Consider the following 21,710-nt stretch of genomic DNA (forward strand, 5'->3'; position numbering starts at 1 on the left):
ATATTGATGAGGGGGATTGATTGTTCCTCAGAGCAAAAATGATATTTTCAAAGCCAAAGCTAACTTACCCCGCCCGTTGATATATATTTTTTCGATCATTTGTGATAGACAACGTTGTGGAGCAATAGCGCGCCATTTTAGCAAAGACACGTTGTTGGGGCAGTTCAAACTTCGTGCAACATCAAGGAACTCCAGGTGAGGTGATTGCAAGGTTAAAAGGTTAATATTGTGTCAAACAAATATGCTGCAACGATTCATTTAACTTCATACTCTTCAAATTCAAATTTAGGTGAGGGTGTTTTCTTTTTGTATTTTGTGACAACAGGCTGGCTAAAGTAAAATGGTGTTGTTGTTGAAGAAACTTGCAAAATTTTGGATAGCAATTTCAAATTGTTTATCCAAAATTTAACTCAGAATCCCATTCTCAGGGATTCAGTTATGGATTTTTAGATGACCTATACCTTAAAGTTTCAGGACCCAGTTGTTACGTAATTAAATATTAACCTAAAAATTTATTATTAAAGAAAGTGTGAATTATGACGTCATCAAATTATCACGTCATAAATCGTAAATTAGCTCTAACTTTATAAGTACATGTCAAATCTTTGTCAAATTTGGACCTAGGTAACTGCTGTGCTGTAAAAGATGATATAATATATAAGATGACGTTATCACTAAAAATATTCCTGCTTGAGTAATTGGTTATTCAAACAAACTTTGCGTTCTATGTAATATGGATTTGACACGTTTGATTCCAATAATAGATAGACAATCAATTAGGGTTTTCAAGAGCAGCCGCCGGCAGATTTTTTTGAAATATCTGTTCTTTTTTTCCAGGAGAGTAAATTTAATGGATAAATCTAGGAGAGACTTTCCTCAAAACACCTAGGTAAAATCCAGGGGTCGCCTTTAAAACATCTGTTCTTAAAATCCAGGAGCACATTTTAAGGAAAAACACATACAATTTTCCAGCGGGCAATCTATTCAAAGAATCCAGGAGCTAAATTGTGAAAAACACAACCAGACGCCACATTTTTTCTTCATAATTTTCTTAAAAGGTCTCATTTTCTAGGAGCATTATAACTTTCTTAAAGAATAGCTGTTATATTTTTCCAGGAGCATAATATTTCTAGGGAACAGATATACATTTTCCAGGAGTCCCATTTTTTCCCAGAACAGATGATATAATCCAGGAGAGCCCAGGATACAGAACAGATAGTTTTTTCCAGGAGAAAGGGACCTCAAGAACAGATATTTTATAATTTCTAGCCAGTGGCTGCTCAAAGGATGGTCATTGATCAATTGTTCATCAATGGGTTATCAATTAGTTAAGATGATGATCAGTCGATCAAAAATCAAAAGCAAATTGATGAAAGATAGCATTCTATATTTTGGAAGACACTGAAAGAGAGCAGCAGATTTTGGTTGATACTTAGAGATTTAAATTTTTTGGCCCTACCTAAATCTCAATCACACCAAAAAGAATTTGGATTGACGCAATTTACTGAGAGGCCTAATTAAGTTGAGGTTGAACTAAACTAAACTAAACTAAATAAACTAAAATACCCCTTGAAAATTTTAATATAACTTTAAGCCCCTTGGAAAATTAGATAAGGTCCCCTGTAAATTATCTTCAAACCCTTCGAAAATTAATAAAAAGTAGATTTTGATATTATGAAATAAATTTGAAAGATATTGAGCAAACATCTTCAATAATCTCATTATCTAAAAACGAAATGATAATTTCAAACCTTTTTGGGCAACATGATTTTGCTATATAGAGGAAAAATGCATATGTTAAAAAGACTCGTTACAGTAAATTGTAAAATGGGTTTCCACAAAGATTTTGGAATGGTTTATCTAAATTTCTGGTATTATGATTGCATTAATTGAATTAAAGTTATGGCTGCATTTTTATTTATTTACATGATTTACATTTTCAAAGCACTTATCAAAATTCTTTCATTGATATATTGCTTCTTCTAAAAAAAATGAGTAAATGAATCAGTAACAACAACATCAATGATTTGTGGTGACAAAGTGCTCTGAGGTAGAGCTAAATTCAAAATTTATTTTTCTTTAAAAAAATACACGTTTTTTTTATAAAAACATTTTTGAAGCCTTCAAATTTTTTTGGGTTTTAAGCCTATAAATATTCTTATTTTCTCCATTTTGTGACCATTTTTACCTATTTTCCTAAAATTGAGCCTTTTTAAAATGCTCTTAACTTGCTCTTAACATTTTGGCCATCGAAGCCTTATGTTCTTATAAAGTTTTTTCTTATAAAAAATGTGTATGTCTTGTATGTTTGTATTTATAGACAGTGGGAGGTACAATGGTGATAAAATGAAAAACTGGCCGAGGTGGCGATATCATGTTAAAACTAATTTTAGCCCCACTACGCACCCGGGGGGGGGGGGGCAATCAGGCAAATTGACCGACGGGTATGTGTGGCGGTTAAGGGTATGTTTTTCAAAATATCAGAAATGCACTGTAAGGGTGGACTTTTGATAAATGCACTGTAAGGGTGGAAATTTCATCAAATCTGGGAAAAATTGCAAATTTTTGCTCGAAAATATTGATTTTTTTTGCTCTAAAAGAGTTTAAAATTTGAAAAAATGCCCTGTAAGGGTATGAATTTCACCGATTTTTTTCTGCACTGTAAGGGTTTTTTCAGGAAAATATTTATCTTTATAAAAAACTCAAGGGCCCATGCTTTTCTTATCCCTAATTACAGTTTTATTTATATGTGTTATTCATTGTTCCCTTCTTGCGAGTATCTTTTTCAACTTATAACACTTTGAGATCTATGAAAATTTGCCCTACTTTATATTGAGCTTTCATATACTTTTCTTCGCCTTCATTTTCAAGACTCTAAATTTCCTTTTTTTTTCTTCTTATTTCCACACATATTTCGAACCACCTGCAGTTTTGCTTGAAAATTTGAAATTAAATAGTTCTTTGTTTTGTACTATTATTTCTTTTCTCTTTCCATGCTTTATCTTTTCATTGAAAATTTGACACTTGAACTTTTGTTACCAATGGTAACATAGTTTATATAAAAAATATACAATATTTTATTCTTTGTTCTTTTATCTTTTAGCCTTACTTTTTTTTGTTGTTACTCAAAATAGCTATATCCTGCACAAAAACACCTTCCTTGTGTTGGAGATTAAAAAAATCAAGGATTTTTACATATTTTTCTTTAAATTATGAGAGATTAAATTGACGCAGTTGCCATATTATTGTTTTAAAAGTGACTTAATAATAATTTGGATTCAAAAAATTAAACGAAGGATTACAGTATCAATTGTTATTGAAATTAACTACTGGGAAGTCTATTTGATTGAATTAATTTGATTGGCTTTCAATGTATCGAGAGCAATAAGTGATTAATTAATGGATAGTTATTTTTAATGTATACTTCATCAACGATTTCTAATTCCTCTTGTGGCTTTGATCCATGCTCAGAAGAAAAGGTCAGTCTATTTAATCCATACTTTTTAAAAGAACACTGCGATTTGTCAATAAACCTACGAACAGAGTAAGAATAAATCTGAATGGAGGGGGTTCAGAATTTACGATGGAGTGACTTCATTTCCTTATAAGGAGTATGGCTAAAAGAAACACTCTCTACCATCAATTTTGAACCTGCTCAGATTCACTACTGCCGATCTACTGAAGTTTAGTAACAGTAGAACGGCCAAAATTTCAAAAAAAATAAGGATTAACAATGATAAATATTAATCTGATTGATTCAACCGTATCTTAATTTAAATCAAGAAAATATTTAAGATTTTTATTTAAAGTTTTAAATCTTAGCTACTCAAGGTAATGACATCAGAAAATCGTATCGTGGTTTTATTTATCGTGAATTCCTCTATTTTTTTCTCAGAATTTACTTACTCTAATAATGCAAAAGCTTATTGCTCACCAACACTAAACCTTTTAAAATTTACTTTGAACCAATCCTAGCCATTTTTTAATTCCGTTGATTATTAGGATGTTTTATCCTATATGTAGATCAAATGCTACTTCATCCCTTCCAGTATCACACTATTTGGAAATACCCCCTGGTATAGTCTACACAATAGACAGCTTTAGGCTTTTAGGCCTTACTACGAAGAGTAGGAGTTTTACGCTCGAAGCGAACAAAGATATGACGTAGCCTACCCCTGGTACATAATAGGATATTTCAGAATTTTCAAGTGCCTTGAAGTTTGAATTTCAAGTAGGTTCCTATGATGTATGCAAATTATGTATACATGTTGAATTTTTGCTGAAAGAATTTATTCGGAATTTATATTTATTGTCACGATCCTTTCGCTTTCTGATCTAGGAGCTGTTAAAAGCATTAACTCCTTGCTGAAATAATCCGTATTACAAATCATGCTGACCTAAAGAATGGTGTTTTTCCTGTTCATCGTGAATATTCTTAAATTTTTGGGAAAAATCATCCTGTTATATTCTTTAGGTATTCTTAGGTTCAGATTAGATTCTTGAATCAAATTCTAGCCAAAATCTAGCATGTAATACATATTTCGAGGTAAAGTTATGCATTTTTGTGGAAACCTTTATAGCATTGTTGGGTAATTGGCAATTTAATGGTAAAATTCTTTAAATATGGTATTCTTAGATTCAGTTGCCAAATTCCATGATGGTAATATTCTTAGCATATTCTTAATTTTTTGGCCAATTTTATCATAAATGATTCTTATTGAGGATATTCTTATAAAAAAAGTTAAAGATTTGTAAGTGATAAAGTGAAGGATGCATATATAGGTAGATAGGGTCAAATTTTTAGCAGTGATGAAGGTTTTATGACGTCATCAGATAGAAAAGTCGTCCAAAAATGGAAAAATTCGGTCAAAATGTGAATTTTTAGACATAAATTATATGAAAAAAAATAAAGTGATAAAGACTAACCAATTTGAATTTATAATGTCAAACATGTATTAACATTGATTAACATTTTTCATTCTAGACATGAAAGCCTATAGGCCACCGTTTAAATGGTTGGAAGATTTCGTATTTTAAGTATTGAGGAATATTAATCCAAGGAATCGAAACAGTATAATCAATTGTTATAGATGGAGAATGTCCTTTGTTTCATTTTAAGGGCTAATTTGATGCAAATTGTACACAGCTAGTTAGACTTTTTTCTAAAATTTTTCTTTAATGATTGCAAGTATATGTTTCATATTTATTTTAGCTGGTCGCAACAGCACAATTGTGTTTTTATGATCATCTTATCCGTTGTCTTGCCGCTTGGGGGAGGGCTCATGCTTAAAGCGCTAAATAATAATCTGGCATTGATTGCTGGTTTTCGAATGCGTAAGATTACGTAATTAAAAACAAAACGTCATTTCATGTTCCCCTCTGATAGGGGAGAACTAGCATCAGCCTAAACCAGGGTATTGTTTGGTGTCTATCAATAACGTAAATAAAGCCTGCAATACACGGGAAAGAGGTTGTGTAAAGACCCCTCTCTTCTGGTTGAGAACAAGGCAATAACGCTTTGTTCAGTAGTTTCTTTAAAAACACTCACAGTGAAAAGTGAAGATCTATAAATTGGATAAGAAGGTTTTAAATAAAATCGAAGTAAACCTGCGAGTAGATTCTCATTTTTATACACCAGTGAATTTTTCACGTCGGTATATCACAGCTAAGTCTAGCTTTATTTTCACATTTTCTTGTTGTACTATCAATAATTAATTACTTTGAAAAAAGTGATATGGAACCTCACTTCTTTCTTTTTTTGCTCCCCATGTTATGTTTTATAGTAGAAGTGCTAAAGCGCGTGGTTAATTTTACAAGGATTGAAAATTATATAGTTATGAAATCGTAAAGAGAAAAATATCATAGAAGATTTGCATTGAAAACATTTGGTCCCTTTTTATCAAAATCATGTTTTTTTTTGTGTTTTCATAAAATGATATAGTGTAATCCATCTGGAAAACAGAATTGAGGCAACACTAACATTATATACTAAAAAGGTAACAATCATCTCTCTCTCTCTTCATTATTGTCAATATTCATAACTGCTTTTCCCCCTTTTCATTCACTGGCCTTTGGTGGTTTTTCTAGTCGCCTGATAATCTCAAAGCTCCTCAGACCTGTTCAATACCTAAAACCACCGTATCTAATATAGGATTGTTTTTTATTATGATGGAAACTGTATTCTTTGATTTTCGCTTTCAATTCAACGAAAGGCCGAATTTTTTTTATATTAGTTTAAACTAGCCTTAAGATTCAAAATTTAATAAGTTCCCAAGGTTGTAGGATATGCAAAAAACATGTAACGTTCATTAACAAAATGTACATGTTTTTTATAAGGACAAACTATAAAAGAATATAAGGCTCAGGATGGCCAAAATATTAAAAGAAGTTAGATCATTTTAAGACTCGGCGGACTGTAAAACATCTGAATTTAGAGAAACACAAAAATTCTCAAAAAATTGTGAGAATAGGAACATGTTAAGAACACTTTCAGAACGTGACGTGTATTGAAAAGGCTGACGATTTCCTTTGCCCATACATTGCGAGCTTGCCAATTTCAGACTCAAAACTAAAAAAGAACATCCAAGGGCTTTAAAAGATTTTTGGATGTTCTTATAAAAGAACGTGCAGATAAGCCATAGTAACGAACTGAACAAACCTTATTTACCATGGTCCGCATGAGAGATTCTTCATGTTTAGAACCAGGTGCGCGTGGTGGGTCGACCAAAATTCGGGCAAACTTGGGAGGCAATTTAGAAAATTTTGATTTTGGCGCACCCTATGAACAAAAAATATCTTTGCAAAATTACGTGAGCGAAGCGAGCACGAAAATTGTAGGGTACTTTCTCTCTTTTAGGTCGAAAACTCCTGCCCCCTGCACCACCCTACTGTTTAGAACATCAAACATTAAAGTAATGACACCTCAACCTCGTTCCCGTGTTTCCAAGGCTTGATTTTACTGCTAATGGACATCAGAAATACCCTAGTAGGGCAATAGTGAAGAACGATCTGCGTAGGAGAGCAGATTTTACTAAAGAGAACGCTACTATATATAGGGGATGCAGGCACGACGAAGCTTTTTATATCTGGTACGGTGAATGAGGAAATTTAAGTGAGGAAAATTTCGGGTCTTTTTGTGAAAATCTGGTACGGTGGCGTGCCTGCCGTATCCGTTGTGTCGTGTCTGCGGGTGTTGGCTGATGTGAGTTCCCTCTCTTTACACTCTCAGAGGGGAACTGCTCAAAACAATACGTCATGAAAAATCTGGCGCTATTAGCAAGCATCATATAGCTGATATTATTATAGGAACGAGGTTGATGAGATCTTCCACACTGGTTTCAGTGATGGCGTGGTTGAGTCCTCTTCATGCATGATGGAGAGATTGGGTAAAGATTTCGTGAGTGCTATGCGAAATAAGGCTATCTTTCATTGTATATGCGTGATGAACAAATTTGAGCGATTCTGTGACCGTGGATAAGAGAGCATGAAATTGGACTGTTCCATTCCACGAACCTTTTCAACTCAAAAAAAAATTATTGGAAATGTCTATCGATACCCCCTGGAAAATGGCGAAATTTACACAAGCACAAGTAAAGATTCTTTCCATACCTTAAAGTGAAGGAGGACGAACTGAAATCAGTCTTTTACCCCGTGGAATTTTTAGAATAACTTTTTACCCCCTTGGAAAATTCAAAAAAGACCCCCTGGAGATTTTTCTCGGATAACCCTCTGGAAATGTCCGTCCACCCCCTGTATGGATATAAAATGGAATGCCTATTTGGCGCTTTGGTATCATTTTGCAGGATATCTGACGGGAGGAGGCGCGGAATCTTCGAGTTAGAAAACTTCGAGTTAGCAATATTCGAGTTAGCTAAATTATGACGTCATAAAAGTGCAAATTATGACGTCACTCGACTCTTAACTCGATTTTTCATTTTCAAAAAAGAATTTTCAAGTTAGGATTAACTCGAATTTTATTTTTTGATAAAACCTTTTCGAGTTAGCTAACTGGAATTTCTTTTTAACAAAACCTTTTTTCGAGTTAGCTAACTCGGAATTTATTTTTCGTTCACAAGTTTTCGAGTTAGCGATCTTGGATTTTTTTGTATGGTAGTAGAAAAATCCAAAAAATTTCGAAAAAGAAGTAGGCAGAAGGAAGTTTGCTTGTTTTTCTTTCTCTTTTCTTCTTGTTCTTGTTTAATGTAAAAGATGAAAAATTAGATTTATCGAATTTAAGTGCCCTGATGTATCTTCTGTGTGCACCAACAAAATTTTGCTTCATAAAACTAAATTTTGATGCTTGAATTTCGACCTGCATGAGTGTATGATTTTTTACCACATTGGATGTTCTTTGCTTATACTTTGACTCCAGAAAATTGTTTTGTCAGTTATACAGCTATTGCAGATTATTTCAAGGTATGTTAGTTATGTATATACAATACATTTGAGAGTTATATATTGAATATTTCTAACTTACTTCTTTATGATTCTACAAATTCAAAAGGGAGTGTTATTGTTCCTTTGTAAGATGTTAAAACAAACCAATAACTTTTCTTCAGCTTTGGCATTTCACTTTTCGATACTGCGTGGCCTTTGTGTTTATCTTTTTCAGGTACTTAGCTTCAATTCCTTTGAAGAGATTAGAGTGGGGGCCCTGGAGTTTTTGTTTGTTTTCTTTCCTTTTGTTCAAATTTGTATTTTGGAGCTCCATCGTTTCTATTTTTTTTTGGCCCTTTCAGCCTCACATTGCTTTTTCCTGTTCTTTTTTAGGGGGGGTATAATTGAAATATTTTAGGCTGTGTATCCGTTTTTAATACGTTGATTCTTAAGTTTTATGAATGTCAACAATTCAAGACCAAGCATTGTTCTTAAATTGATATAAGTGCACAAATTCGCTGCTCATTTGAGCGTTTTACAAACACGTCTTCGTTTTTAGGATTCGCTATGTTATTAAATTGTTATTTCAAAGGCGTGGTCCTCATAAAGTGGAAACTCTGATTCCAATTTGTTTAAAAATGACTCTATTTGAGAGAAATGGGGCTTTTAAAAGAAAGAGTAAATTGTGGTATTTTAAGTAGTGGATATTTAGGGAAAAAGTAAGAACATCGTAAGAACATAGCTAGCCTAAGAATTGAAAAGATTAGTCAAATCTGCTCATAATTATCTAAATTCATAAGGAAACCTTTGTAATTGAAGTAATCATTTAATTTCCCAATTTTAAATCAAATTAATTAAAATAATTTCCAGAAAGCCAATAAAAACACTCCTGGCTCAAAACTGCTAAAAAATAAGCACATCCCTTCGTTCCTGATGGTTATAAACATTTACAAGTCCATTATTTAGTTAAATATTTATTTAACAAATTCAGATAAAAAGTATTTGGTCTCACTATAGTCTTTGAAATGTCTGGCTGTATTTGATGTTTTTCACGGCGAAATATCGGATTTTAAAATTCTTGTTTTTAAAGTTGGGGAATTTTTTCTAATGTTTTGTTTTGGTCGTTAATATTTTTTTATTTTGCTCTATTTTTGTTGTTTATGTTGATCATGCTGAGAGTTGATATTATGAGAGAGAAACCTTTCGCTGTACACGTTTTTTATAAGTGCAAACTATATAAGAACACAAGGTTTCGATGCCCAAAATGTTGAGAACAAATTAAGACCATTTTAAGGCTTTGGGGACTCTAAAACACCCGATTTCTTAGAACAACGCACAAAAATACCCACAAAATAGCGAAAAAAAAGAACATGTTAAGAACATTTGAAGGCTTCAAAAAGTTTTGGATGCTCTTATTAAAAAAAAACGTGTTTTTTTTAAACAGCGCGAGAGAAGAAAAAATGAAGATTTTGAAATATTGAAATCTGATGAAAAATAAAAGAAGAACATTAGATTTTTACACTAAAGATTGAAAATAATCTGCGATATAATCCGTCAAATATCTCTTTGAAATAATATTGGAATCTTTCTTTGATAGACTTTTATAATTTTTCTAACGTCTTTTTGTAAATTGAGAACATAAACTTTTATGGCTCTGATTTCTCATAACACTAAGATTGTATTTCCCATATTATAGTTATTTTTTCCACTCAAAATTTTGTTAGATTTGTTTTGAGTATTTTTTAATTTTTTACTGGTTCTCTCACAGCGGGGATAAAACTTTCTATTTAAAACCCAATGGGGATAAAAGTTCTTTTGTTCCTTAGTCGAAAAATTCGGTGGTGGTTTTAGTGTGCAATTTTTTACATTGAATTTTGAATGGGGATGAAATCAAAGTCTATTCCCTAGTGGGGCTGGGGTCCAAACGGGTCTGTGACACAGGCGTGTACACTTTGTTATTTGTTATATCTAATTTTTTGAAGACAAAAAATACACAAACTTGATTGAAAGAGAACACCTGAATAATCTTAAAATGGTTAATATGGTTAGTATTAATATTTATCAATAAAATAGACCCCCAAGCGGTTTTCGTGATGGCGTGATAGGTGCTTTTTTGCAGTGTGATTACGTGATTTGGAAATTCTTTCTTCGTGATTGCGTGAGGGAGGTCAAAACGTGATCGTGATTTGAAAGATTTTTGAGCCGTGATACGTGATTTGGGCTTTTTTTTAAAAGGGATGCGTGATTGTCCATTTTCTTTTTTGCTGATTTGCATGATCGTGATTGAAGACAAAAATCGTATGATATCGTGATCAGAGTTACCGCTGGGAGGGCCTCATAAAATATTTCTTCAGTTTTTTTGTGTTAAAGTATGAAATATCTTTCTCGAGTTTTGACTAGATATGATATACACGTTTTTTTTTAAATGAACATCCAAAATTTTTGAAGCCTTAATAGGATATTCTTAACTTTTTGAGATTTAAGCCTAAAAATATTCTTAACATGTTCTTATTTCCACTACTTTGTGAGTATTCTTGTCCATTTTCTTAAGAATTTGGCCGTTTTATAGTCTGCAAAGCTTGTTCTTCTAAGATGTTCTCAAATTGTCCTTAATATTTTGGCCGCTGAAGCCTTATGTTCTTATATAGTTTGTTCTTAAAAAAACGCATAGACTATTTTAATGTAAGAATATTTTTAACATTATTTCTTTTCCCAATACCTAACACTGGTTAAAATTTCACATTTAATTAGCCAATACTGAGGGATGAAAATTTAGGCCTAAATGAATGAGTCTGTAAAATAAAAAAAAAATTCACAAAGTTTAGGCAAAATACAAAAGGGTTAAGAGGGGTTCTATTTTCAAAGGTGTCAAAATTTGATGACTTCTTCAGCAATATTGACAAAATATTGTCAGGCGTCAATCCACAATTTATGGCCATACTTTCCAGACTTCATGAAAAACGCCAAGCCAATCATTCTTGAGGGTACTTTAATTATGTTCACTACATGTTGTTTTTTTATAAGAACAAACTATATAAGAACAAATGGTTTCGATAGCCAAAATCTTAGGAACAAGTTCAGCACATTTTTTTAGGTTTTGAGGACTCTAAAACACCCAATTTCTTAGGAAAATGGACCAAAATACTTACAAAATGGTAAAAGCTTAAAACTCAAAAAGTTAAGAACATGTGAAGGCTTAAAAAATTTTGGATGTTCTTATAAAAAGAAAACGTGTACCATTCTTTAACCAATCAATAAGGTTCACTCTTACTTGTAATTAAAGTATTCGTTGGTTCGCTTAATAATTTAACATGTGTGTGGTAAAAAGGTTTTCCTACGAACAAATGTAATTATGACTTCTTAATAGTCTTCCGATTGGCTTACAAACCGAAACTGTAGAGAAAAAACATAAACATAAACGAACTACAGAATCAGAATTTTTTTTTTCTGTTGGTCCTTTTGGCATTGCTGGGAATTTTAAACGATGCCAATTTATGTTTACAATAACCCACTATATTTTTAAATTTTGAAGAATTTTCTCCAGAAAAAATAATTTTTAATTTTCTACAAATGAAAAAATAGTGATTATTAGTTAATTGATGTTGACAAATTGTTTTCTTTGTTGTTCTAATTGGACTTGACGACCCAGCTTTTGTCAATTGAATTTTGTGATATATACATCAAGAAAATCAATTATTATAAGCAGCTATTGAAAGCATGCCGCGGTAGGCCGGTTGAATGTTATGGTTTGAGCTACATTGTAAAACTTTCCGATGGGTGTTTTATTGATAGATATTTGGATCAAAACGAGGATGATTTTTTCACGATTGAATTAGAAATTGTTAAAATCGAGTAACTATTTACCACAGGTAATTGTATTGTTGTGTCTTTATTTCTAAACACTTTTTAGCATTGAATTTAATTTTTTTGGAAAGGTAGAAACATAAAAAGTTTTACATTTTTTCTCCATGATTGAATTATTTTATCATTATTGAAAAATGAAGTAATTTCTTTAGAATAAGACCTAAATCAATCTTACAGTAATCAAGCTTAAAGATTATTTTTGAACCGCACCAAAAGTTCTGAGGACTGTCTAAACTTGAGCTTATAAACAGGAGCAAGAGTTATCTATTAAAAAAAGTCTAGATAAAGATCAACGCACATCCCTTCTTCCTCGTATGGGAAAAAATTAATATTTGCTATACGTTTTTTTATAAGAATAAACTATATAAGAACATAAGGCTTCAATGGCCAAAATGCTAACAACAAGTTAAGAACATTTTAAGGCTTGGAGGACTCGAAAACACCCGATTTTATAGGAAAATGGGTAAAAATGGTTATAAAATGGAGAAAATAAGAACATTTTAAGAATATTTTTAGGCTTAAAACCCAAAAAGTTAAGAACTTCCAAGGCTTCAAAATTTTGGATGTTCTTATAAAGAAATTATGTATGTTAATAATTTCGTACCTTGGAACCGCAATAAAACTTTGTTGATGGTTGATGTTTTAATACATAATCCTTTAGATAAACAAGTCATTTTCCGTGGAAAATACAAGGGATTCTTTTTGCTCATTTCCCTTGGGAAATATAATACATAGATTGTTTTGGTTATTACCCTTGGAAAATTTAATTTCACCAAGTAACTGACATTTACACTGATTAAGGAAGATATCATTTTTGATGTTACTTTAAAAAAATATTCATGAAGACGACCTTTTCTTGACATACCCAGTATTTTCTTCTAAAATCTGCAACATACTTAATCTCAAGCTGAAAGCGTGCGAAAGGAGCATAATCATCCGATATTGGATATTGTCTCGAACGATGTCGGGAAGTATTTTTTTTTCGTCAAAGGTTTTGTTTTTGAATAAGAGTGATATCGTTTGCTCTTACTCATAAGTTTTAATTTACAAGCTTTTTCACGTTGAATTGACGCGCATGTGGAGAAAGATTGATCATGAAGAGGAAAAAGAAAAACATATTTCTTTTCATTCAGCACAATATAACAATATGAAGACACCGTCCTGATTTGAAATATGCGTGTCTGATATAAAACAGGAACACTTATGTAAAATAAAACCTTTGAACTGCGTAAAAAAATTTAACTTAAGGTGTCTCTTTGGACATCCATCAAAAGGGAGAATAGTGAGGGAGTTCTACTATGAAACATACAAAAATCGCTCAGAGGTGGGTGTCCTTTTCGAAAGTCATTTGAAAGATACTTCTTTAGAAATATGACATTTTGAATTAAAAAAATAGACGGACATTTGTAGAAACTGTTAAAGGTATTAATTAAAAGAAAACAGAACGGATTGAAATTAAAATGTTAGAGGGTGGTCAACGTGTACATACATCCGTCAATGTGAAGTCATTTATATTTGTGTAGTTTTTGATGTTGTTAGAGTCGATATTTTACGTGGATAGCCCAGTAATCTAGGACTTTTAGACAGTCTTTCAATTATTTTCACGGGGTCCACGGCCAGAGCCGGCTATCTATGAACTGAACGGAACAGGAGGAAGGAGTGGGGATTCGAATCACGAATCCCTGGTTTGAGACCCCGCTGACGCCTTTGACCGCTTGGTCATCGCTCTGTTAAAAACTATATATTCGACGCTCACTTTAAGAGGTCATCTTCACTACCTCTTGTAATGAGCGTTGAATATATAGTTTATATATATAGTTAGTTAGATACAATCCGTCGTCATAATTACGGTGCGTTCTTGGCGCGTCCTAGATGGGAAATAAGTGGCTTCACTTTTTCTTGCCTGGGAAAAGTCAGAGATTCTACTCTAGGCCTTCTGGCTTTAAACTCAATGGTCGGCGGGATTCAATGTATATATTGTGTTGTCTACAGCTGAGACGGTTAGCTTCTAATTAGTCTTAAATCCTGACTGACTAAGAATAACTGTGAATATACTTTAATCGTGCTCGCCTTTGTGTGTCTTTGGTCTTCTGAATCGTTTCAGTCCTTCGTCTTCAGTCCTCAAAATGTTAGATACATGAATAAACTCAATATTGCAAATGTTTCCCGGAATCATAAAATATATATCAAGCTGTAAAAATCTATAGGATTTCTAAGGAAAAGGAACTGTGAAATTAAGTCAAAACGGGTAGGCTTGAGACAGTTACTATCCACCAAGCCTTGTTGTTGAGTACATAATGTAAAAGTTACAGCTAAATTAAAGTTAAAACACATAATTTACTTAAAAATGAACATTTCTTCTAAATTGATAGTCTAGATCTAGACTACTAATTTAAAACTTTATACTAAAATGCTGCTAAAGTTATTTTAAACTATTAAGAGAGACGCGCTCCAGAGAGAGCGGTTTTTGTTTATGGCAGACTTACTATTTTTCGGTTTTGTTGCAGAGATACCGTTATATAATGGTCTGGAAATCGAGACTACTAAATTGGTCGTCTTACTTTTTTATCTTCTCCATTTTCTTCTTTTTCGTTGACAGTCGATGGGTGGGGGTTCATCAGCAATAGCACCCGAAGAACAATCAAACAGATCATGTGAAAAACGAAGTAAAAAATCAAACACATCTTCTTCAACATGCTGTGGTTGTTTTTCTATGGACGGGTAAGTTGTCCGGGTTTCGGTGGAAAACACTGGTACACATTTCTTTTATAAACAACTGAGTTACTAAGGGTTCGCCCTGAGAATGGTAAAAAAATAGGCAACTTGGCTTTAGCAACCTAGCCCTGAAACTGAGCATGAACCGGGAAAGCAAATAAAAATATCTAAAAATGAGGCATTTTGGCATTAAATATGGTATTTAGATATCAAATTTGAGATATTTTAGACATAAGATTAGATAAAAACAAATTTTTTGAAGTTGCTAAGCATTTTTGGCATAAAATCCATAAGCAATTTTTTGGCTGTAATCTGGAAAATCCTCAGCAACTCCAGCCCTGAGCCGAAAATTTGAGTTGCTTATAAAGAAATGTGAATGCGTGGGGAAAATAGTTACAGACATTTTTCTTACAAATTATATTCCAAATTCAAAAAATCCAGATTTCGAAAAACAGTAGAGTCCCTGCATAACTTGAACACGCACGGGGAACGGAAATCTTTTCGAGTTAAGGAAATTTGGAGTAACGATGGAGTAAGGTTTATAAGGCATTGTTAACTGAAGGGACAATATAAAGTTTGTTCGAGTTAAGGAGAAACTCGAGTTATAGAGGTTTGAGTTAAGGTATGTGTTCACCTTTCTTGACACATTCTCTTTAATTGATCATATCTTTAGAACAACAAATTTTTATATATCAAAAGTATATATTTTCTGAAAGCCAATAATATTCTCTTTCTAATGGTAAAAGTTTCAGCTGAATTTAAAAAACTGGGCAGGATATAATTAAAATCTTAAGAATTTTAACCTTACCTATACTTTAAAGAAGTTAAAGTCACCCATAGCTTTTAAATTTTGAAAAAATAATTTCGATACTATGTTCCCAATAGATCGAACTAAAAAAGTGTCTTGGGATTTTTTTTGGAATTGACTTTAACTCTTTAAATCCTAAATTCTGTAAAAATATCGATAAAAAAGTAAATTTAAATGTGACTTTTTCCGTTATCTGTAAATTGAGGAAAAACAACTCGGTTAGAAATAAAATCCTAAGACACTTTTTAAGTTTGATCTTTTGGGAATCTCATAAAAAAAGAATGAAGTCGATATCTAAATGCTATGGGTGACTTTAACTTCGTTAAAAGTAGTATGGTGTGGGAAAATTTCGTTTTTTTCTACATCAATTTGAAATTTTTAACGAGATGATTGCTGTTTATTTGAGTAATCAGTGAAATGTGTCAAAAATATTACTATTCAATAGAGGCGAGAATAAACATCAGCTGAATTCTCTCTTTTGCCTTTGTTGTTTCCGAAAGAGACAATCATTTGAGTAAATAATCCATCATAAGACGAACTTTGTTTTGAAATTTAAATGGTTATAACTCTGGATCAAAAAAAGATTTTAAGATCGCGATTTTACCAAAATGAAATGCAGTAACTTTTCTTCCAAATTTTTTGACAAAAAATGGGAAAAAAGGTGTACACATACGTTAAAGAGACTCCACTTAGTGACTTTTTTAGGAAGGAAAATTTGTTTCCATTGTCTTGATTTTAGACCCCTTTGGAAAAGGCTATCTGTTTTTTTGGTAGAGATATTTCGCGGTCCGGAAGAATACCCTTACCGAGTGCAGATATTCGATTCCCCTTTTGCCAGATTCTCCCCTGGATGTCCAAGTCATTTAGGTGTCTACACGTTTTTTTTTTATAAGAACAAACTATATAAGAACATACGGCTTCGAGGCCAAAAAATTTAAGAACATTCTAAGAACATTCTAAGGCTTTGGAGACTTAAAACCATGCATTTTCTTAAGAAATTACATCAAAATGCTCAAAAAATGCTGAAAATAAGAACATTTTAAGAACATTTTTAGGCTTCAAATCCAAAAAACTAAGAACATCCGAAGGCTTCGAAATTTTTTGACGTCTTTATAAAAAAAAAACGTGTAATCTAATGTCAGTCTTGGTCCATTGTATTGATTGAGCCCTTTCACTTCTCGGAAAAAGGAAGTACTAAGATGGAAGGCTCAATATTTATTAGTCAAATCGATTAGGCGTGCATGCAAGTCCTTCAGGATAATTTTCTTGAGCTTGATGATCAGCTTTTCAATGATTTCATCTTGACTGTTTTTTTTCTTTCTATAGACATTACAGTGAAGATGAGGAGGATATAGAAAAAAGGTAAGTTGACCCCAATCACCTTTATAAACCATGGACTAAGCTAGTATCCGCCATCTTTGATCGGAATTTATTTGGAAGTACAGTTGACGCTCTCTAATTCGATTTTCAAGGGGAATCTGATTTTTAGCGAATAAGGGAGCGTATCGAATAGTAGAGCGTCGTTTATAAGAGTTTCTTGTTGACGGGAACTTTCAAAATATTGGAGCAAGTTGGATCCTTTCTGACTATGCCAATATTTTCTTTTATCTAAACGCTTAAGAAAAAGCCTAAAACAGTATTTATGCAAAGGGATGGAGCCTCATGCGGTCATTCAGGAGTTTTTTGGGTACCCTGAAAATGCAACCTACATTTCGAAATGTTGAATTTATTTGACCTTTTCTTTAACTTTCATTCATTTTTTTTACAGGACGCTAAGAGAAGAAGCACGGTCGTGGGCAAATAACTTTGAACGATTACTAAGACATAATGGTAAATATTGCACTCGTTATTACGTGCCATTTCAGCTGATCTTTGATATCTTCTAATTGGCGAGTACTCAAGGAAACTTTTAACGGACGTTTGAAGTAGAAGTAGATTTTTTAAGTAGAACCTTTTGGTATAATGATAAAATAAGTTATTCGAGTTTAAAACCTTAAAATAATGGAAAAAAATGCTGACTCAGCCCATAGAGGTATAAAGAAAGACAGGAGATGAATTTGTCGGTAATTGGTCGTTAAAGTCTTTTGATTTCTTTTATGTAATAAATCAAAAGAAATTCTAGGCTCGCCCGATGAAATACGACTTTTTAGTAGAACTCAAGTTTGCTCTGAACATTCTTACTATCAGCATCGAAGATTTCTAGCCTTCTAATATACAAGAATAAAATAAAATTTAGCTCCACGAAATAAGTTTGCGTTCAATTTTGTCATCCATTAAATTTTGTTTTGAAAAGATATTTTCTCCAGCCAGAAAAAGTTTACAGGCCTTATTTTAATCCAAATATTTTCTTACACATATGTCAGAAACAATGAATCTCGTCTCATCTTATTTCCAACACTTAAGTTAGCCAATAAGATTTCACCTATCAACAAAAGAGCTCATTAAAAATGCACGATATATGAGATTATGAGCATGCATACCTCGTAATTCTTTTAATCGTAGGGCGAGCATGGCTACAATAGCATACTTGTCCTGTTTCTTTATACCTCCATGCTCAGCCGTATTTGTCTACTTAAAATGATGAAAAAAAACTTTTGACGTATAGTAGATATGTCAAATAAAAGCTTGTTGGCCATGGGCTCTAAATATTATGTTGCTTTATTTTATAGTTGGACAAAAAGTGTTTCAAGAATTTCTACAAGCACAATTTAGTGACGAAAATTTACGTTTTTGGATTGAAGCTGAAAAATATTTGAATATGACAGAAGAAGAACGAATGAAGCGTGCCAAATCACTGTACGAAGATTTTGTTTCATCAATATCACCATGTGAAGTAAGTTATACTCCAAATACTCCAATTCCATTTTAAGAGCTGTTTGCGCCCTTAACCATTTCAGCCGAAGACCCAGGCCACAATACCGAGTGTTTATAACAACAGTTTTTTGACCAGAGAGATCGTATTTTTTATATTTATTACGTTTTTCAATAAGACGACGTTATCTCTCAATGCGGAGTTTGCAATTGGTTACAAAAGGCTGAAAGGGAAACCTTCCAGGGAGGGGTCAAAATTCTCTAGGGAAAATCTCATAGAATCTTCCAAAAGAATTAAGTTTAGTATTTTAGTCTGTCTGTTCATGGAGGTATAAAGAAAAACAGGAGTTGAATGTGTTGGTAATTGGTCGTTAAAGTCTTTTGATTTCTTTTATAAAATGTATCAAAAGAAATTCTAAGCTCGCCCGATGAAATAAGACTTTTTAGTAGAACTCAAGTTTGATGCTCCGAACATTCTAATTATCAGTATTGAAAATTCTAGCCTTTTAATATACGAAAATTAAATAAAACTTCGTCCACGAAACAAGTTTATGTTCTATTTCGTTATCCGTTCAATTTTGTTTTGAAAATATATTTTCTCAAGCCAGAAAATGAAAAGTTCTTTATAAGCACACACGATTTCAGACTCAATTTGTAGACATGAAGTCGCTGGAGAATTTTGGAGGAAAATCTTAAGCAATAGAGTTCACCTTAAAGAAAACATTGATCGAAAAATCTTACTATTTGGCGAGGGATTGCCAAGTTTATAGACCTTTTTTTAGTCCAAATATTTTCTTCCACTGATGTCAGAAACAATGAATCTCGTCTCAACTAATTTTTAAAGCTTAAATGAGCCAATAAGATTTCACCTCATTAAAAATGCACGATATATGAGTTTATGAGCATGCATACATCGTAACTTTTTTAATCTTAGGACCAGCTTGGCTACAATAGCATACATATCCTGTCTCTTTATACCTCGTGGTCTGTTGATTGTGTTAGTCTCTCCTAGATAACCTGTGATCAGATTGTGATTGTTTTCTATCCACCACGCTGAAGCTCTAAAGGGATGGGTGAAAACATAACAATCTGACGAATATGCTATCTCAAAATCGTTAGGACCGCCGCGTTCATCTAAAAGGGTTTGGAATGACAACAGAGTTGCGTGATTATGTTTTTATGAATAGGGTGCCGTATCAGAGAAATTTAGTTTTTGACTTTCCGGTGCACAACAAGATTCTTGTTGTAGTATTAAGGGCCTTCAGAGGTTTACCGTGCCCGTAAGAAAATTATGACCAGCTGTTATCAGGTTATAGTCCTAGACTGATGGATTACACGCTTTTTTTAATAAGAATGCACTTTATAAGAATGTCTATGACGAAAATGGCCAAAAAACTAAGAATAATGCTAAGAATATTACCGTCATGGAATTTTGCTACTCAAGCTAAGAATGCCATTTTTAGAGCATTTTCAATTATAAATATAATAATTAATATAATATAATTATAAATATAAGGCTCACTCCGTTCACACAAATTTTATGCTTGAGACGTATGTACTAAATGTTAAATCTAGTCTGAATTAGGATCCTAACCTAAGAATGCTTTAAGAATATTTTAGGATGATTTTCCCAAAAAAGTTAAGAATATCCATGATGAAATGGATTTACACCATTCTTATAAAAAAAGCGTGTATGCTAGAAAGTATCAATTCACGTATTATGAATAACCTAATCGTTTAGTTTTTCCCTATGTTTGATTTAATACCTTTGATGGCTTTTTTACCATAACCATAAGAAAATCATGAAGAAATTTCAGACGGCACGAAATGCCTCTTGTCATAAAATAAAATTATCTGAAATTTGAAACGCTCCTTTGAAAAATACAATGCCCTGTTAGTCTATAATTTCGACAATTGGAGATTGTGGACATTTTCAATTACTGCCAGGCCCTGCGGAACAACCGCTAAAGTGAGGAGGCTGCAGGCTCAAAATGAGATAAAATTTGCTAGGGATTTGAGTTGAATTCTCCCCAGTCTCCCCGCTTCCTCAGGGCCTGAGAGCAATTATGAAAGATTATTAAACTTTATTCATAGCGATGGGGCTGAATCAAATGGTAATCGGACATTCTCAAAACATCTCAAAAGTTTTCAGCATAATGGTTGACAATACTAAGGATTTGTGTAGACATTGAAGTCTAACCACATTCACTGAGCTTTGCTCTTCCTACGTCTCTTACCATAGTCCGTATAGAAAACCCCGGTAGCCTTTTGTTTCTTTCCATTTTTTCTTACTTGAACTTGCGTTGAGAAATTAGTTTGTTTTGCTCACTTTTTAATCATGTGATTAAATCTTAAACCAATCCCAAGAGGAGTACTTGGTAACGTGATCAAAAATTTAGCAAATCGATTTTCATCTTTTGAAAAAGCTAACAAAAAGTTAAAACAATAAGCTTCAAAACCAGAATTTTTGTATACGGAGGACTATGCTCTTACCTATCATTGAGTGTCAAAATATATACCATAAATTATTTACTGCAGCTGATGTCTTTCAAGCATGTCATGTGCTGTGGTTCTTGCACCTTCAGGGGGAATGACCCAACCCTACAGCTATGAGAGAAATAATCGGCCTATATCTAACTTGCCATTAACTTCATATTTATTTTCATTTCATAGGTTAGTTTGGATGCATACCATAGAAATCAGATTGAAAAAGAAATGGATACAGCCCCTAAGAACTTATTCAAAAATGCACAAGATTATATATATTGTTTGATGTATAGAGACTGTTTTCCAAGATTTTTAAAATCAAAACTGTATAAAAGACTTTGCCGGTGATCTGTTAATGTATAGATTATCTTTTATGGTGTATTGAGGCAGTCATATTAAACGCTGACATAGATTCTGGTATCAAAAAGCTATTGCAACGAGCGGTGATAATGGCGTGTATGGTTGATTCTTGAGACTCTTTATTCCATTTGCTCATACAAAGCTTCGATATCGCTGTTGTATAGTTGCTGATGTTTCAACGATTACAAGTCTACCAATTCAAAGCATTTGAAAACCTCAGACAACGAAGCATTTAGTGTCAGAGCAAACTCCTAAATACAACAGCTCTATACTCTTTCAAGAGAGACAA

The 21,710-nt window shown here is 32.8% G+C and overlaps 1 protein-coding gene and 1 long non-coding RNA gene across 7 annotated transcripts; both read left to right on the plus strand.

The window, feature by feature from the left end:
* Positions 1–110: 110 nt before the first annotated feature.
* Positions 111–17,126, plus strand: LOC136808185 (uncharacterized). 6 transcript variants are annotated; one of them, XR_010846839.1, is made up of 3 exons: positions 111–195; positions 14,840–14,961; positions 17,090–17,126. It is a non-coding gene; the product is annotated as an uncharacterized lncRNA (long non-coding RNA). The 6 variants fall into 6 exon arrangements; XR_010846838.1 differs by lacking the exon at positions 111–195 and adding an exon at positions 202–289; XR_010846834.1 differs by lacking the exon at positions 111–195 and adding an exon at positions 3,165–3,479.
* Positions 17,127–17,415: 289 nt separating this feature from the next.
* Positions 17,416–21,498, plus strand: LOC136808158 (regulator of G-protein signaling 17-like). The gene is made up of 4 exons (XM_067064699.1): positions 17,416–17,450; positions 17,532–17,593; positions 18,433–18,596; positions 21,248–21,498. The coding sequence occupies exons 1-4, from the start codon at positions 17,416–17,418 to the stop codon at positions 21,407–21,409; spliced, it is 423 nt and encodes a 140-aa protein (XP_066920800.1). The 3' UTR covers positions 21,410–21,498.
* Positions 21,499–21,710: the final 212 nt, after the last annotated feature.

The sequence above is a fragment of the Clytia hemisphaerica genome, unplaced genomic scaffold (genome assembly GCF_902728285.1).
Source record: "Clytia hemisphaerica strain Z4C2 unplaced genomic scaffold, Clytia hemisphaerica genome assembly, whole genome shotgun sequence".
In the NCBI taxonomy this organism is placed as follows: Eukaryota; Metazoa; Cnidaria; class Hydrozoa; order Leptothecata; family Clytiidae; genus Clytia; species Clytia hemisphaerica.

Coding starts and splice junctions, on each gene's coding strand:
- LOC136808158 (XM_067064699.1), top strand. CDS start 17,416: ATGGAGCCTCATGCGGTCATTCAGGAGTTTTTTGG. Junction 17,451..17,531: donor GTCATTCAGGAGTTTTTTGG/GTACCCTGAAAA, acceptor TTTTTTTTACAG/GACGCTAAGAGAAGAAGCAC. Junction 18,597..21,247: donor CATCAATATCACCATGTGAA/GTAAGTTATACT, acceptor TTCATTTCATAG/GTTAGTTTGGATGCATACCA.